The sequence below is a fragment of the Ursus maritimus genome, unplaced genomic scaffold (genome assembly GCF_017311325.1).
Source record: "Ursus maritimus isolate PB19 unplaced genomic scaffold, ASM1731132v1 scaffold_26, whole genome shotgun sequence".
In the NCBI taxonomy this organism is placed as follows: domain Eukaryota; kingdom Metazoa; phylum Chordata; class Mammalia; order Carnivora; family Ursidae; genus Ursus; species Ursus maritimus.
The window spans coordinates 7,223,084-7,239,547 of NW_024425119.1; the positions used below are offsets into that span (position 1 = coordinate 7,223,084).

General features: G+C 55.2%; 2 protein-coding genes across 4 annotated transcripts in view; one reads left to right on the forward strand and one right to left on the reverse strand.

Moving 5' to 3' along the window:
* Nucleotides 1–301: 301 nt before the first annotated feature.
* PLEKHG6 (pleckstrin homology and RhoGEF domain containing G6) lies at nucleotides 302–14,534 on the forward strand. Of its 2 annotated transcripts, none has more exons than XM_040642063.1 (14): nucleotides 302–647; nucleotides 1,937–2,092; nucleotides 2,664–2,828; nucleotides 3,182–3,277; nucleotides 3,551–3,601; nucleotides 3,981–4,130; nucleotides 5,047–5,157; nucleotides 5,310–5,459; nucleotides 5,664–5,801; nucleotides 6,108–6,227; nucleotides 6,620–6,752; nucleotides 6,870–6,985; nucleotides 13,007–13,152; nucleotides 13,850–14,534. In XM_040642063.1, exons 1-14 carry the CDS (start codon nucleotides 510–512, stop codon nucleotides 14,532–14,534), a joined length of 2,355 nt encoding a protein of 784 aa, XP_040497997.1. In that variant the 5' UTR covers nucleotides 302–509. The 2 variants fall into 2 exon arrangements, with proteins under 2 accessions (XP_040497997.1, XP_040497998.1); XM_040642064.1 differs by having other exon boundaries at nucleotides 3,185–3,277.
* Nucleotides 14,535–15,170: 636 nt separating this feature from the next.
* Nucleotides 15,171–16,464, reverse strand: part of TNFRSF1A (TNF receptor superfamily member 1A) — a 12,751-nt gene continuing 11,457 nt past the window's right edge. Inside the window, exons 10-11 of one of the 2 annotated variants that reach the window (XM_040642065.1) lie at nucleotides 16,203–16,435; nucleotides 15,171–16,087 (exon numbers count right to left, since the gene is read on the reverse strand). In XM_040642065.1, coding sequence (XP_040497999.1) covers nucleotides 15,771–16,087; nucleotides 16,203–16,435 — 550 coding nt within the window. In that variant the 3' untranslated portion in view covers nucleotides 15,171–15,770. Of the gene's footprint in view, nucleotides 16,088–16,202 lie in introns of both variants that reach the window. The other variant, XM_040642066.1, reaches the window with a different exon arrangement.

The window sequence follows — 16,464 nt, forward strand, 5'->3', positions numbered from 1 at the left end:
TGGGCAGGTGGTGCAGTCTCCATCATCCGCCTACCCCATGGCCTCCCAGCAGCTTTTCCCGAGGCTACGGGGAGGGTGTGGCTCGGTTCATGGGAAGGAGGGACATCCAGGAAGCCTGGGGACCTGCCTGTGACCCTTGCTCCCAGCTACTCCGAGAACTAGAGCATCCTTTGAGGCCGGTGAGGGAGCTTGTATGCCAAATGTGCATACATGTAAGGGAGGAGGCATAGCTCCAAGGGGCTTTCTCCCCAGCACGCGGGGTCATAACCTACCCCCACCAAGTCACAGATAGGCAGCTGTGCTCCTGCAGTAAGTGACAAGCCCTTGGCCCTTCCTCCCCCACTCCATCGCCTTCCCCTCTCCCCACCCCCTCTTGGTCCCCAACCTGGTGCCACCCACTGATCAAACTGGCCCTTCCATTCCTTTATTTTTTCTTTCCAGCCTTGGGGGACCCTTTTCTCCTGGAAATTGAAGTTATGACCCTTCAGAGGTAACCCAGGAAAGAAGAGATGCAGACATTTGCTCCTCCAGATAAGGGTCCCCTCCAAGGACTTGTGGCGTCCCGCATTGAGACTTACGGGGGCAGGCATCAGGCCTCCAACCAGGGTTCTGCGGGCAATCTCCATTCCCGAAGAGGCCCTGAGCTGGTGAGTCCAGGCTGCCCCAAAAGTGACCTGGGTGGGGCAGGAGGGAGGATAGCGAGGCTTTCAGGTCTCTCTTACAGCTTAATGGGGTGCTCTATTCCTTTGCCTCACCCCTGCCTTCTGTCCTGGGTTGTGAGGGAGAGCAGGGCAGTGTTGGGCCAGGCTCCCAGGACTCCATACTCATCCCAGGCAGATAGGTGAAGCCAGACCCCCAGAGGAGGTGCTGTTAGACAGGTATGAGGCCTGGACCTGGGGCGGGCGGGAGGGAGGGGAGCGAGAGTGTACCACCTGCTGGGGTGGGCACCTCCCAGACTCCCGCCTCTACTTGGGAGGAGCCTGGGCTCCCTGAGACCTGCTCCCTCTGAGTCAGCACTGAAGGAAGAGCAAAGGTTCAGGGTGTCCCTACTCTGCAAGTGGGGAGGGCTGTGGGGGCCTGCCTTGGCTTCCCCGCAGCTCCACCCTCCTGGCCTGCCTCAAATGCCGACCAAGGAAAGGGGTGTGGAGGCCACGCAGCCTTTCCCTCAGCCTCCAAGCTTCCCCTTCACCTTGAGGACAGTTCTGCTTCGCACCGGGGGTATCCCCTGCCTTCCTGGAAGAGGATTTGGCCCTGGGAGACAGGGAGGACAGCTGGGGACTCTCCCAGGCTGAAGGCAGGAAGGGAGACTAGGAAGTATGTGGTGTTAGTCAGGCCACAGGCAGATCAAGGAATGTGACCAGGCCTGCCCAGGAGGAGACTTGTGGCCGTGGTCTCAATCTCTCATGAGGAAGCACAGCCACTCCCAACTGGAAGGGACACGGGCTGCACGCCCCTGGGGAGGAGGCCGCACACGTGTGTGCCCTCATCCCCACATGCGAGGGAAGCTGTTCCCACGCAGGGGAAGCTGGGAGGGGCCCAGAATGCCGCGCACACTGTGCCGTGTGCATGGCAGCCCGCGGGACAGAGAGTGACACGTGAGTGGGCAGACCCTGGGGGACACCCACATCAGAGCCCAGGCCTGTAGGTGCCTGTGCTCCTGCTCTCGAGGAGGCCTCCACTTCTGCCCCTGGGCCCACTAGGGGAGCCAAGGTGGCATGCCCCTGCCCAGCCCAGCTTGGCCTCTCTGGCAGCAGCTGCTGTGACTCACAGCACAAGTGACTCACCCCAAACTGGTTTGAGGGGAGAGGTGAGCCAGCCCCACTTACAGGGGTAGGGGACACCATCTGGAGTCAAGCCTGGCCCTCACGACCTCTCTGGGACCTCTGGGAGAAGGGAGGCCCCCTAAGAACTTACCCTGCTCTTCCTCCTCCTCCAGGATCCCGGTCGCCAACGCCTCCAAGGCCACGTCCCCTTTGTCAAGGGTTCTGGCCAGGTCCGAGGCGTGTCTCCCCTGAAGTTTCGAGAACTAGAGCCCGAGAAGAGACATGGAGGCCATTTTGGGCCTGGCCCACCACACTCCCCCAAACTCAAGGTAAGGGGTCCCTCTTCCCATCCCCATGCTCACAGCCTGAGCTGTAGTGTCCCCCACAGACAATCAGAGCGGAGAGCGTGGCCAGCCCCTCCAAGAAGCTGGATTTGGTTCTGTGGAGAGACCCTCTCAGGGATGCATCCACAAGCCACGCTGCCTCATAAAAGCGTCCGCTTTATAGGCAAATGTCAAAATGTTGCCTGACACCGCTGGTTCCCTGGTCTCCACGTGCAGGTCCCTCTGAAGGGACTTCAGAGGTTTCAGAATAGCCCTGGAAAGTATCTTTCTGGTCAGGGAGCCTAGGTCAGACTCCTCCGTCAGGCACCTTTCTGCAGACCAAGGTACCTCTGTACCCTTGTCCCAGCAACGCCCTTTCCCCTATCCCCCCAGGCTTCCACGTCCCCACTCACAGACAGTGCTACTTGCCACCTCCCATTCCCAGGCACACGCACACATACACGCGCAAGTGCACACACATACATACGCACACAGGTGCGTGCTGCAGCCATCCCCAGGCCAGGGGTTTGCGTGCCCAGGACAAGGCCAGGACTGATCCCCTTTTCGGCTCCCCCAGGAAGTCACCAAGGCCCGTGAGCTGGAGGTGAGGCTGCATACATTCAGCATGTTTGGGATGCCCCGCCTGCCCCCTGAGGACCGGCGGCACTGGGAGATAGGAGAGGGCAGCGACAGTGGCCTGGTCATTGAGAAGTCCTGGAAGGAGCTGGTGCCTGGGCACAAGGTGGGCCTGGAACACAGCGTCTGTCCCTGCGGTGTCACAGACACACATACACACTTCACCTGTGCCCTGGAAGAGGGAAAGCCCTTGGGAAGTGGGGTCACATGGGGAACGCGTTTGGAGACATCTTGCTCTAGGTTCACCTCCTGGTGCTGCCACTTACTAGTGACACCCTGATGGAGACAGGAAACCTCGCTGGGCCTCAGGCGCTTCACCTATAAAATGGGGATAACACTACCTACACGTTTGAGGATTAAAAGCTCATCGTCTACAAAGTAAATCTAGTAGCATTTAACAGGGGCAGCTGCCGTTCTTGCCATCATCCCCCAACTGATCCAGCACTGTCCCCTCCCCAGGAGATGAGCCGAGAGCTTTGCCACCAACAGGAAGCGCTTTGGGAGCTGCTGACCACAGAGCTGACCTACGTGCGGAAGCTCAAGATCATGACCAACGTGAGCTTCCTCCCGCTCCGGCCCGGCCCCGCCGCAGCCATCCACCCAGCTCCCTTGCATGGCCCCCGACTTCCCGGGGCCAGGAAGGGAGAGCCATGGGGGGTGGGGGGAAGGGAGGACAGGTAACCAAGAGATCCCCCCGTTGGAGACCTGCCAGGGATCTTGGGAAGCAGGTTAGCAGTGGTGAAGCTGGGGTGGGGATACGTTGAAGGGCTAGGTTGGGGTCCCCAGAGGAGGTCAGGCGCTAACCCCCTTGGCCTTCCCTGCCTCCAGCTCCTGGCCGCCGGCCTGCTGAACTTGCAGCGAGTGGGACTGCTGACCGAGGTGAGTGGGCACTCAGGAGGACCCAGCATATCCCAAGCTCTGAAGCCACAGAGTGGGGGTGGCCTCCCAGAGAGCCCCCCAGGCTACTCTGTCCGAATTCCCATGGCCCCATTTTCCAGGACGCCCCCTGCCTTCAGACTCCCCTTCCTGCTCTAGACCCCAACCAAGCTGGCCTCTGCTCTTTTCCAGGACTCAGCAGAGCTCAGCCCAAGCGCCAGAGGAGTAGAAGGGAAAGCCCCAGCCCCTTAGATCTCTCAGCTCCCCTGCAAGTTTCTTCCTGGCCCCACCCTCCGCCAGCCAAGCTTATGGGTCCTTGCCTGTCCACAGCCAGGCTTGTGACCTGCCAAGGCCAGTGGCTGAATTCTGCTCCCCCCTCCAGGTATCAGCTGAGACCCTGTTTGGAAATGTCCCCAGCCTGATTCGAGCCCACAAGAGCTTTTGGGAGGAGGTGCTGGGGCCCACTCTGGTGGAGACTCGAACCTCAGGCCAGCCTCTGGACCCTGTCAGCCTGCAAAATGGCTTCTTGACGGTGAGCCATGGCAAAGAGCCACATCTGGCTGGGGTGGGCCTGAGAGGGCCCAGAGAGGTCCTGTCTGCAGGGTATGCCTCTGGCATTTGAACTCTTCTATGACTTGAGGGGGTCTGAGGGCACAGCCTCCACCCCAGAATATCACCTCACCTCCTGCCCTTCATTCCACAGGTATGACCTCTGTCCCAAAGATTCTTTGGTCTTTTGGTGACTCTTTTGAAATGAAATGCAGCTATCTCAGGGAAGGGTTATACCTAATTTCTTAACTACAAAATCTTACTTCTTAGCCAGAGATTCATTGCCAAACAGCTGGGAGGAGAATGGGGCCTAAGCAAGGCATCCCCTAGGTGACTGGGGGAGGGGGCGTAAAAGGCTCCAGGATACCCAGAGCATGAAGATATGTGAGAAAAGAAAGCAAGAGGCCTGGGGTCAGACTTTCTTCCACAATTTTACCCGACCAGGAAGGGCCTTGCAGAGCTGGAATGGGGTACAGTGGTAGGGGGCTTGTCTCCTGGGAGCCATAGGCAGTCCCCATACCCAGGAGCAGGGCTTCTGGGCAAGCCTCGGGTCACTAGCCACCACCTGTGTGAAACAGGACCTGCAGGGTCCTGAAAACATCCCAACTGAATTATTGATGATGGGAGAGTACGTTGCGAGAGGCAGGGCACAGCACGGGCCGGGAATGGGGGCTCAGAGAGTGGCAGTGGGTCTGCCCCCTGGGACCTCAGTTTCTCCCTGCAATCCAGAGAGAGGGACTGGCAGTCACGGGTGGGGGAGAGCATCGTGGGGGCTAGGGATTGGCAGGAGCTAGACTAAGGGTCAGTGAGAGGCTCTCTCTCCCCTGCTCCCTGTGCTGTGCAGCTGGAGGGCGGATTTCGTGACCTTCTTCCCCCACCTGCCCATATCTGTCCCTCAGCTCAGCCAGCGGTTCCGGCCCTATGTCCAATACTGCCTACAGGTGAAGCGGATCATGGCTTACGCCCGGGAGCAGCAGGACAATAATCCTCTCTTCCACGCCTTTGTGCAGGTGGGAGAGGGGGTGCCGGGAAGGGGGCTGGGGCGGACCCTAGACAGCCAGGTCACCCTGATCTCCAGCTGGGTCCGGGGCCGAGGCCGTCACCGGAATGGGGCAGCAGGGGGCTTGCAGACTCCCGACACCCCGCCCTCCTCTGCTGGCAGTGGTGTGAGAAGCACAAGCTCGCGGGGAGGCAGACGCTGGGTGACCTGCTCATCAAGCCCCACCAGCGCATCACCAAGTACCCACTGCTGCTCCAGGCTGTGCTCAAGAGGAGTCCTGAGGCGCACGCCCGAGACGCCCTGAACGCCATGGTAGGGGGGCCTGGCAGGGCCATGCCTTTGGGAGCTGGGGACTGGCGTGTGGGAACTGATTTCCAGGAACTCTTAAGGTTCTCTTTTCTCATATGTATGTGGCAGTGTGGCACTGGCTGGCTGCCTGCATTGTCATTAATTGGGGGAGACATACAGGGTAAGGAGCTGAGCTGTTCTTCCTTCCACACCCCGCCCATCACCTAGATTGCCGCTGTGGAGTCATTCCTGCGACACATCAATCAACAGGTCCGCCAGGGCGAAGAGCGGGAGAGCCTGGTGGCCGCAGCCCAACGCATCGGGCCCTACGAAGTGCTGGAACCGTCCAGTGAGGAGGTGGAGAAGGTGAGGGAGGGCAGAGGGAAGGACGCTCAGAACAAGCAAGGTCCCCAGGGAAACAATGAAGCAGAGGCCTGGAGGGTAAGGGACAGAGGGGCCACAGAGGAGCCGTGCCCATCACTCCTTCCCCATGAGGAGGGCCTAAGGGGTGGAGTTCCAAAGAGTGAGAAGGAATTACTGGATGCCTCCTCTCCCTCCAAGAGGGCAAGGATGAGAAGGGAAGGTGCCTGTGACAGAACAAAGACCCACCGTGGCTGGGACGGGAGGCAGCCCTGCCCAGCCCCGTGATCCTCCCCACCCCGTGTCCCTCAGAACCTGCGTCCGTTCTGCACCCTGGACCTGACGTCCCCCGTGCTGGGGGTTGCTTCTGAGCACACCAGGCAGCTGCTGCTGGAGGGACCCGTGCGAGTGAAGGAGGGGCGAGAAGGGAAGGTGAGGGGCTATGGGGAAGCTTGGAGAAGATGGGAGGTAGATTGAAGAGAAGGCAGGGATGCCGGGAGATAGAATTAGAGTCAGAAAAGCTGGAAATGGGCAAAGAGGTGTGTTTGTGTGTGTGTCTGTCTGTGTTTGTGTGTGTTGGGAGGAGGACATGGCGTGACTAAGCTCTCGTTGTTTGTATGCCCCTGAGTCAGCCACGTTCCCTGCTTATAAAGGAGAGACGGGAACAGTGACACCCCTTCCAGCTCTAGCACTCCACAGTTGTGCACTTGTGCCCTGTGTACATGTGTATCCATGCACACACACCACGCAGGAACCTGATCCATGTCCCGCCCTTCGCCTGCTCCAGCTGACCCTTGTCTCTTTCTCCTGCACGTGCCTCCCAGCTGGACGTGTACCTCTTCCTCTTCTCTGACGTGCTCCTGGTGACCAAGCGCCAACGCAAGGCAGACAAAGCCAAGGTCATCCGCCCCCCACTCATGCTGGAGAAGCTTGTGTGCCGACCACTACGAGACCCTAGTATGTCTCTCCTGCGGGGCCCTTTTCCTTCTCCTTTTCTCTTGGCAAGGGGAAGGAGCAGTCAGGATGGGCGTCAAATAAGGTCTAGCCCCTGAGCAGACCTTCTCCTCCACCCAGATAGCTTCCTGGTGATCCATCTCACTGAATTCCAGTGTGTCTCCAGTGCCCTCATTGTGCACTGTCCCACTGCTACAGACCGTGCCCAGTGGCTAGAGAAGACCCAGCAGGCCCAGGTATGTGAAAGCCAGAAGTGGGGAGGGATGGAGGGGTCCTCAGAGGTCAGAGATGGGAGCACAAGAGGGAAGGAGGAAGAGAAAGAGGCTGGGATGGATGCAGGTTGAGTCTGGTTCAGCCCTCCGGAGGGAGACACAGCCTTGACCATCCACAAGAGCAGGAAAGAAAGCCTTTGGCGAGCGACTGTGCCAGTCACCGGGAAAGCCCAAGAGAGCATCCACTAAAGGTTTTTACACTCTGAAACAATGATCTTCTGAACTTCGTCTTCCATTCAACATTAGCGGAGCACTTGCTGGGTGCAGGCACTGGCTGGGTGCTAGGGTCTCAGAAAAGAATGAAGCAGGGAACATGCTCTGCAGCCTAGCTAGACATGTTAGTATACAAGTAATGGAAACATGTACACAAAATGGAACTATGACCGAGAAGGGAGTAATTCATTCTGTCTGGTGGGTTGGTTGGGAAAGGGACAGTGCAGACGGAAGGACGCTGAGACACCTTCACAGGTGGCTATTGTCTGAGCACCATTTGTGGGGATATCTAGGAGTTCATTAGGGGAACAGGGATGGGAAAGAAGGGTATTCCAAATGGAGAAGCAGAATGTGCAAATGTGGGAAACATGAAACATCATGTGTGTTGAGAGAACCACTGGCCTAGTGGTTCATATTACCAGGATACAAAGTCCAAGGGCAGATATAGTAGCAGAGAGGCTGGGAGGTAGATACTAGCAGATCGTGCCTACTGGTGGATGCTATGCTAAGGAACTTGAACTTCATCCTATAGATGACAAGGAGCAAGTGACAGTATGTAACAGGGCAGATTTATGCAATAACAGCTAGAGGAATTCCAAAGATCCAAATGGAGCTGTACTAGTTACCACAAACTTAATGGCTTAAAGCAACAGAAACTTATTCCCTCACAGTTCTGGAAGCAAGAAGTTGGAAATCAAAGTGTCAGTAAGCCCACATTTCCTCTCCAAGACTCTAGGGGAGAATCCTTCCTTGCCTCTTCCGGCTTCTGGTGGCTTCATGTGTTCCTTAGCTTGTGACCATCTCACTCCAATCTCTGCCTCTGTCTTCATGTGGCCTTCCTCTCTGTATGTCTCTGTGTCCAAATCCCCCACTCCTGTCTCTTATGCAGACGCCAGTCATTAGATTCAGAGCCCACCCTAAAGCCAGGATGATCTCATCTTGAGATCCTTAACTGAAGATCTTTGCACATCAGCAAAGACCCGTTTTCCAAATAAGGTCACATTCACATGTTCTGGGGGTGAGGACCTAGACATATCTTTCTGGGACCACTATTCAACCCACCATTGGAGCAGAATGGCCAAAGGGTAAAAGATTTAAATTGGCCTTTTAAGGCTAGGGAAGACCATGAGCAGAAAAATCAAGGGAGCAGTTGGGTTGGATTATTTTGGGGACAATGACCATGTCTGTCTAAGTCTGCCGCAAAGGGTTCGTGTGAGCAAATGGTGAGAGGCCAGGTTCTACAGGACCCACAAGAGCTAGAGAAGAGCATGGACAGGACCAGGTTGAATGGAATGGGTTGACAAGAGAGAACCACCATAGATTCTTGAGCAAGGGAATGCCATGGTGAAATCAGTGTGTTTGTCTTGAATGGACAGCTGGCAGGGTGATAGGTGGGCTGCAGGAGGGAGACATTGGTGGCAGGAGATTTACTGTACTGGTTTGAGTGTGAAATACAGTTGTTTAGTGCCATATTCTTAGGGACATGTTGCAAAAAAGGGGAAAAAATTGTGTGCGGGGTGGAGGTAGAGAAAGGAACTAAAGAAGAAAAAAGAGACAGGTGAGCCTTTGGGAGACTGTGGTTAAAAGCCCATACTGAATGCAAGAACTGGTTCAGACACCAGCTCTACCTCTTCCTAGCTGGGTGACCTTGGGTGAGTTATGTGGCCCCCCCAAGCTGCCATTTCTTCACCTGCAGTGGACATAAATAATAACAGTCCTTGCCTCTTGGGGAAGAGTCAAAGAAGTCATTCTGATTAAGCAGGCAGCACCCTGCCAGCTCTAGGTAAACGCTCCCGATGCCGGTCACAGGTTAGGAAGGACGAAGCATGATTTCCTTCCCAAAGTTCCCATTTGAAAGATCGCTTTGGCAATGGAACCCCTGAATGAAATGAAATCTTACAAGGAGAGAAACCTGTTGGATTAGTTGTTGTTTCATGGGAGGGGTGGGTCTAGGGTACTTTAGTTTTAAGCAGAAGCACTTTGAAAATGATGTAGTGGGTGATAGCCAAGTGGAGATATCTTAGGGGCTTTGGGAAGGATAGAAACACACCCCTGGGGTTCAGGTGAAGACAAAGGATGAACTATGAAAGTTGCTAAGAGAATAGATCTTAAAAGTTCTTACCACAAGAGAAAAACAAAAAACAAAACAGATTTTCGAAAAGTGTATGGTGACAGATGTTAACTAGACTTACTGAGGTGATTATTTTGTAATATATACAAATATTGGATCATTACTCTGTACACCTGAAACTAATATAATGTTATATGTCAATTATACCTCAATTACCACCAAAAAAAAAAGGCATTTTGAGCAAGGAAAGACTATTTCTAAAGAATGCAACTTCATTATTTTTACAGCTTAGATCAAATTAGTGGTTCTCGTAGGCCTTGCTTTATGAATAGATAATAATGATTTGTCATCAACACATTAGGTCATTAGGGCTTCTGGAACTTATGAAAATAGTCTTGTTCTTTAAACAATTTTAAGCATTCTTCCTGTAAGCTTATCTATAATACAGTATCATAATGTGGAGAGCTTATTTAAGAAAAGGAAATTCAGAGCTTTAGTCTCTGTTTAAATAGTGTGTTGAAAACTATGTTAGGAGAGTAAAAAACAAATATGAGGATTTTGCCATTAAAAAAAAGAGAGAAGAATGAAAGACAAAACCTCAAGATCTTGTGTCTTTCAGCCCTGCAGGACTGCCACTTCCTTGAACACCTAAACAAGCCACAGGGCTCCCCAGGCAGGGCAGCAGGTGGGGGGCCCTTATTGGAGCTCCTTTCCTTCACCACCCCACTGTCAGAACTTTTTCTTCTTCCTTTGGTTCGCAGTCCCAAGATGACACCCCCCTACCACCCTTTAGAACCACCAGGGACCACTACAAACTGTTAGGATTTCATTCCAACTAGTTTACCTTCAGAAGTCTCACTCCTGGCTAACAGGGGAAAGGAGGTCACTTCTGATACATAACCAAGCAGTGCACAAGCTCCTGGCCTCACTTAGCAAAACAAAGATCAAAGAAACTGAAATTTGTTTGTCCTGCTATTGTCTTACACCAAATTCTTAAAGAAAACTGCTCTCTATTGCCACCAGTCTTTGTAAACTGATGAGGACAGTAGAATATCTGTTGCTCCCCTTGGTAGAGCAACCGCTGGGGATGGGACTACTGCTTTCTCCCCTTCACAGAAGTGTAGGTGTAGATTTATTCCCCGCAGGTCTAGCCTGGGCAGCTTAGACTTTTAGAAAAAAATGAGCTTCTCCAGGGAAGACAGACTAAATCCTGGGAAATGTCCATCCTTAGGGACTGGGAAGAGGAAAAGGGAACCAGTGATGGGAACAAAACAAGCTGTCAGAGACAAAGGTCAAAAAATGACCAGAGGGGAGACTGAAGCAGAGCTGAGCGAATAGCCGGAGCCCAGCTCTCACCTGTTCTCTGTGTTCTTACAGGAGTTATGTCACCTTTGCAACCCCAGTCCCCATCTGTGATAGTGATAGTGGGCACTACCATGCAGGAGAGGTGAGACAATTATTGTTGCTCCTTGGCATGAGGCCCAGCACTTAATGGGCACTCCATAAATGTTTGTTATTGTCATCATTAGAAGACAGTGGTGGTCAGTGGCGCCTGGGCAGGGCTATGTGCTGACTGGGGAAAGGACTCACAGCTGCTGTTCAGAGTCCGTGGGCACCTTGAGAGATCCGTGTTAGTCCATTTGGGGAACTTTGGGAGGAACAAATGAATCTAGGAGCAAACCCAGAGGCAGCAGCGAGAAGAGGAGTTTCCTGTCAAGGCTGTGTTCTCCACCAGAGCAAAGGAAGAAGAATCCTGCTGGGGGAGCCCTCCCTTCCTCTTCTTGGCTTTGTGGAGGGGTCACATTTTGGCTCAGGCACCAATTTCCTCTTCCCTTCCCAACTTGTCTCTCCTCTTACCCAAGCTGAGAAGATCCTCCCAGGGTTGCTAGAGAGGCTTTGGGGTGTCTGGGAGGACCTCAAACAGCCCCATTCCCTGGTGCCTTAGGTCCCCTCCCTCCCTGCTTTCTCCTATAGTTGGGCCAGGGGCACGTTTAGTGCAAATACTTGTATTACCCCACCCCCTCCTTCCCGTTCTTTCCTTCCACACACCATCCCCATCCTGGGCTTCCCAAACACTCAATTGAACTTGGGTCATATGGGGCCAAGGGCATGGCATCTCAGCTGGACAAGCAGGCTGCTCCAGCTCCACCCTGGCCCCAAGAACGACTCCACCCACTGTCCTTATTTCTTCTTCCATCCCACATTGGAGAGGAGGGAGGAGGTCATAAGACCTGGCCCTGGTTTGCGGGTTTCCTACCCCTAGGCACCATCATCCTTTGCTCTGGCCGACTGACTAGTCTTTTGAGACTGCTAAGAATCTTTGCACTGCTTTGTCACCCACGAGACTGAGGGACTAGAGACCCAGAGAAAGGAAACTTGCAATATAAACCTGATGCCATTTTCCTGTCCCTGTCCATCCGTTTCTCCAACATGTCTCTTGTCCTGACCCAGCTACCCGCTGTGCTTTGGGAAAGGCTTGGGAAAGTCCAAGGTCCAGGAGTTGCTGGTTCACATACCTCAAGCTGGGGAGATTAACAAAATATTTAACAATCAGTACAGCACGGTCCTTATCCAAACAGAGTGGAGCATCTTGGGGGTGTGGGAGGTGTCCTAGAGGTCCCCTGCTGTGCCATGTTATCCCTCTAGCCACTGGATCTTGAGGGATGGGGTAGTCCTAGGGAAGGGAAGCAGGAGGCTCAGTAGCAGCCCTTTGCTTACCAGTTATGGAAGGACTCCAATATTTTAACTATGATATGGCCATACCAGTGACCACTGCTATCAGAGCTGCCCACAGCTGCCACCAGCACCTCCCTTTTGCCCAGCCTCTGCCTTCAACCTCTCTGCAGGTTCTGCTGCCTTGCCTCCTCCTCCCCAAGTAAATGTTGTCCTTTAGCAACTCTTTACCCTTTAAGGCTGCCCTTCAAAACAGTGCAGTTGCTGAACGAGAACTCAAGAGAAGGCCCGGTCCCGTGGGACCTTGAGCTAAAGCCTTTGTCTCTCTAGGTCTTGTTTCCTCATCTGTAAAATGGGCTAATATCCATGCTGTCCACCCTGCAGGGTGCTGGTGTGTATCAAATGACCACATGCATGTGGAGGTGCCCTGTAAGCCACTTCCCAGATGCCACTACTTGATTCTGAGGGCACCTGTGTGAAAATGTTGAGAGAAGAAGACAGAAAATATAGTGTATCCTCTCTCCATTCCTCTTGCAATGGTCTTGCTTTCATCTCTGAAGGACAACAGAGCAGAAAGCCTGACTCTGTCCACCCTGGTGGCAGGACTAACTTAAGGCCCAGCACCATTCAGAACACTTGCATCGCCATCATCATCTATCAGGGAGGGCTTCCTAAAGGAGGGGACAGACTGGATAGAGGGCTTGCAAAGGGGGCATGAGAAGCAGGAAGAACTGTGCAAGCAAAAAAAGGGGCCCTCTGTGCACCCCACCCACCCCCAGGGCCAGCTCGAGAGTTCAAATTCTGGCTCCATCCCACTGTCTTTTGCTTCATGACCTTGGCAGTTACTTATCCTGAGTTTTTCCATAGTAAAGTGGGAGTAACAAATGATATCTGCCTCATAGGCTTCATAATATATTCATCATCTGTGAAGATTAAATGAATTAATGTCTACAGAGCACTTAGCCCAAGTCTGGCACACAGCAAGTCACAGTAACGGAGAGCTCTTAATGAAAGTGTGCCCATCCCAGGTCACCCTGCAAAAGCTGAAGGCAGAGGAATACGTCCAACAGAAGAGGGAGCTCCTGGCTCTCTATCGGGACCAGGACCAGGAGTCCCCAGGCACCCGGCCCTCCACGCCTTCGCCAGAGGGCTCTCAGAGCAGTGCAGAAGGGAGGTAAGACCCACGGGGCCAACAAGTCTCTCAGTGTAGGGGGGTGCAGGCAGGGAGAGAGCAGAGAGGAACCCACAAGACAGAGAAATGTCAACATAGCTTTTGGGAGCATTGGGAATAGATTGAGGAACCCAGGCTCTGAGTTGGAGTAGAACAGGGTTGGCACCAGCCATGCAAAGGGCCACATGGGCAAGCCTAGGGGGTTAGTCAGTCTACGCTTGCCAGGGTGAAGGAAACAGACACAAGCGACGTGAGCTCCCGAGAGGAGCGGGCTCCCCAGGCCAGGGATGGAGAGGGAGAGCCAATATGGATTTGCAGAATGTTCTAGCTGCAGGGATCCGGTGAGTCCAAATCCCCAGAGAGGGCGAGAGGTTCATTCACAGCAACACAGCTGTTCAGCAGAATGGTTAAGGAAAAAGAGATCCAGCCCTGGGGGATAACCTTAGGGGGGCTCAGGAATCCTTCAGCAAATATCTGAGCACCTGCTTGATACAAAGTCCTGGCTCAAGTGCTGTGGCTAAAATGCCTTAGAGGAGCTTTCAGTCTAGCCAGCAGGATGAGAAAATAATCATAGGGTGTAAAGTTGATACCAAAGTACGTTTGGAGGAGGGGCCATTTTTGGATGGGATGAGACTTCCTGGACTTGAACTTGACCCCTCAGCACTGGACTCTGACCATTTACTATTACTATGACTTGTAGGACGCCTGAGTTCTCAACCATCATCCCCCACCTGGTGGTGACAGAAGACACAGATGAAGACTCTCCCTTGGTACCAGATGATACCTCAGACTCGGGCTACAGCACCCTGATCCCAGGCTCCCCCAAGGGGCCCCACTGTGTGAGCCGTCTACGCCCACAGGCCCTTCGGCGTGACCCTCGCCTCACCTTCTCCACCCTGGACCTCCGAGATGTTCCACTGCGCCCTCAGCCTCCTAACCCCCAAGCTCCCCAACGCCGAAGCGCCCCTGAACTGCCAAGGGAAGTTATCCGAAGAGGAAGCAGCCTTCCCAGGGGATATCCACCAACCTGGTCTGAGGAAGAAGATGGGACCTCAGTGGGAGGGAATGTGGTAGTGGAAACCTTGCATCGGGCCCGACTTCGGGGACAGCTCCCCCCATCCCCGACCCACACAGACTCTGCTGGAGAAAGCCCCTGGGAGTCCTCAGGGGATGAGGAAGAGGGAGGACCTGGCTGCACCCCCTCCTCCCGCCCCCTCCAGGCTGAGGATATGCTCAGAGAGATCCGGGAAGAACTGGCCAGCCAAAGGATCGAGGGCATCCCCGAGCCTGGGAACAGCAGGCCTCGGAAGCTGACCCGGGGCCAACTGCAGAGGATGCGAGGGCCCTACACTATCCAGCTGGACACCCCCCTGTCCACATCGTAAGAGCTGAAGGGAAGGTGGCCTGGGAGGGGGCAAAGAAGGCGGTATGGAGTGGGAGGGGGTGCCAGAGTAGGATGTGGGTGGGGCGGAGTCAGTATAGAAGGTGGGCAATACCAGAGCGGAGGCCAAGGCAAGGAAGGGCACTTAGCCTCACTCTTCATCCCACATCTGACTTGACCTAACACCCATCTCCTTTCTTTTCAGAGACGTGTGAGGAACACTCAGGACCTTTGGCATTTCTCCCAGAGGAAATCTCTCCCCAAGAGTGCTGGTCACCACCCCACCCCTGGACTCTACCTCAAGGACCACACTTCCCACTAAGAAGCCTGGCTCAGGCACTCCACCTCTCCTGCTCTGAGGGCTTTGGGATCAAGTGCTGTACATTTTTGTACCGTAGACATGCCAGAGCCCCATATAAAGTCATGCATAAAAAGGACTGCCTGGTCATCGCTGGATGAGGGTGGGAAGAAAGAGAACCTGATGGGGAGGGGGTCACAGTGAGCACAGGCTGCTCCTCTGTCAGCTGGCACCACAGTGGTGGGGTGTCTGGCCCGGGCTCAGGGCCTTTCTCCTCCCACCCCATCAGGAGCAGGTCTCTGCCCCAGCCTCCCACACCCACCACTCAGAAGGACCACCCCCTCCAGGAGCAGAGCTTTAATTCCAGAGTTTTAGTGTATTTACAAAAGTCCACAGCTCCAGCTGGCGGCCCCATTGTTCTGTGCTTGCCCCTGCCTTCGGACAGGTCAGCTCACTCTGTGCTTGTCCAGGCAGGGGGCAGAGGGGTGCCCAGTTTCTATTAGTGTAACATAATTGATACAAAGATCGCTTATCTACTGTGAAAAAGGCCCAGAGCCAGCCAGAGGCCTCTAGGCTGTCTTGCTTGGTTCTCCAAACCCAAAATGGGCGATGAGGCAGGGCGCCCCCTATCGGCAGCCACTGGCTTGGGCTCCGGGCACACTCAGCCTCTCTCAGGATCGCGCGCGCGCGCACACACACACACACACACACACACACCTGTCACACACACAAGGCTGAGCCCCCGGCAGTGCTCCGGCAGCTGAGAAAATCTATGTACACTGAGAGAGTAGCACCAAGTAGGCGGCTGACAGCCATGCCGGCCCCTCCGAAGCCCTTGTCCAGAAAAAGGGGTCCGAAGGGCATCTCGCACGGCCCTTCCGAGCTGCCCAGCCAGGAAGCAGCGGTCCTCCGAGCAGGCCCCTCCCGGGGCGGGGCGGGGCCTCATCGCTGGAGGCGGGGCGCCGGCGAGAGGGAGGCGGGGGCACACAGCGCCTCCTCGATGTCCTCCAGGCAGCCGAGCAGGTCCATTTCGCGGAGCACGCGGCCCAGCGGCTCCAGCGTGGCTTCGCGCCGCGGCGTGCGCCGCCGCCAGGCCGCTAGCATGCTGTAGTGTGCCTCCCGCAGGCAGCGCCCGTTCTGCAGCTCCAGCCGCTCGATCTCGTGCTCGCTCAGCCCCAGCCGCCGCACGAACTCCTTCCAGCGCGACGGGGGCACGCCGTCCACCACGGCATACAGCGTCGCCGGGTCCGCCGGGTCCGCTGCGGCGAAGCAGGCAGTGAGCCTCCGGCCGCGGCAGCCCGGCCCCTCCTGCCCCCCCCCCTCCGCGCACGCGCCCTCTGGAGCCCCGCCCACCTGCCCCGGCTCGGAACTCACCTTCTGGGCGATGAGCGTGGGTGCTGTCCTCCCACTTCTGAACAGGGGTGGGGATAGGGGTGGAGGCTGGAGCCGCGGTGAGGATAGGGCCAGCCTCCTGGTAGGGTGGAGCCATCTCTCCAGAGACTGATGCAGCCCTGAACTTCGACCAGTCACTGGGGGTGAAGACGGACCTGGGGGTGAAGGTGGGGTTGGGGATGGGAGTGAAGCCCGTGGTGGGACTGAAGCTCGTGGTGGGACTGAAGCTCGTGGTGGGACTGAA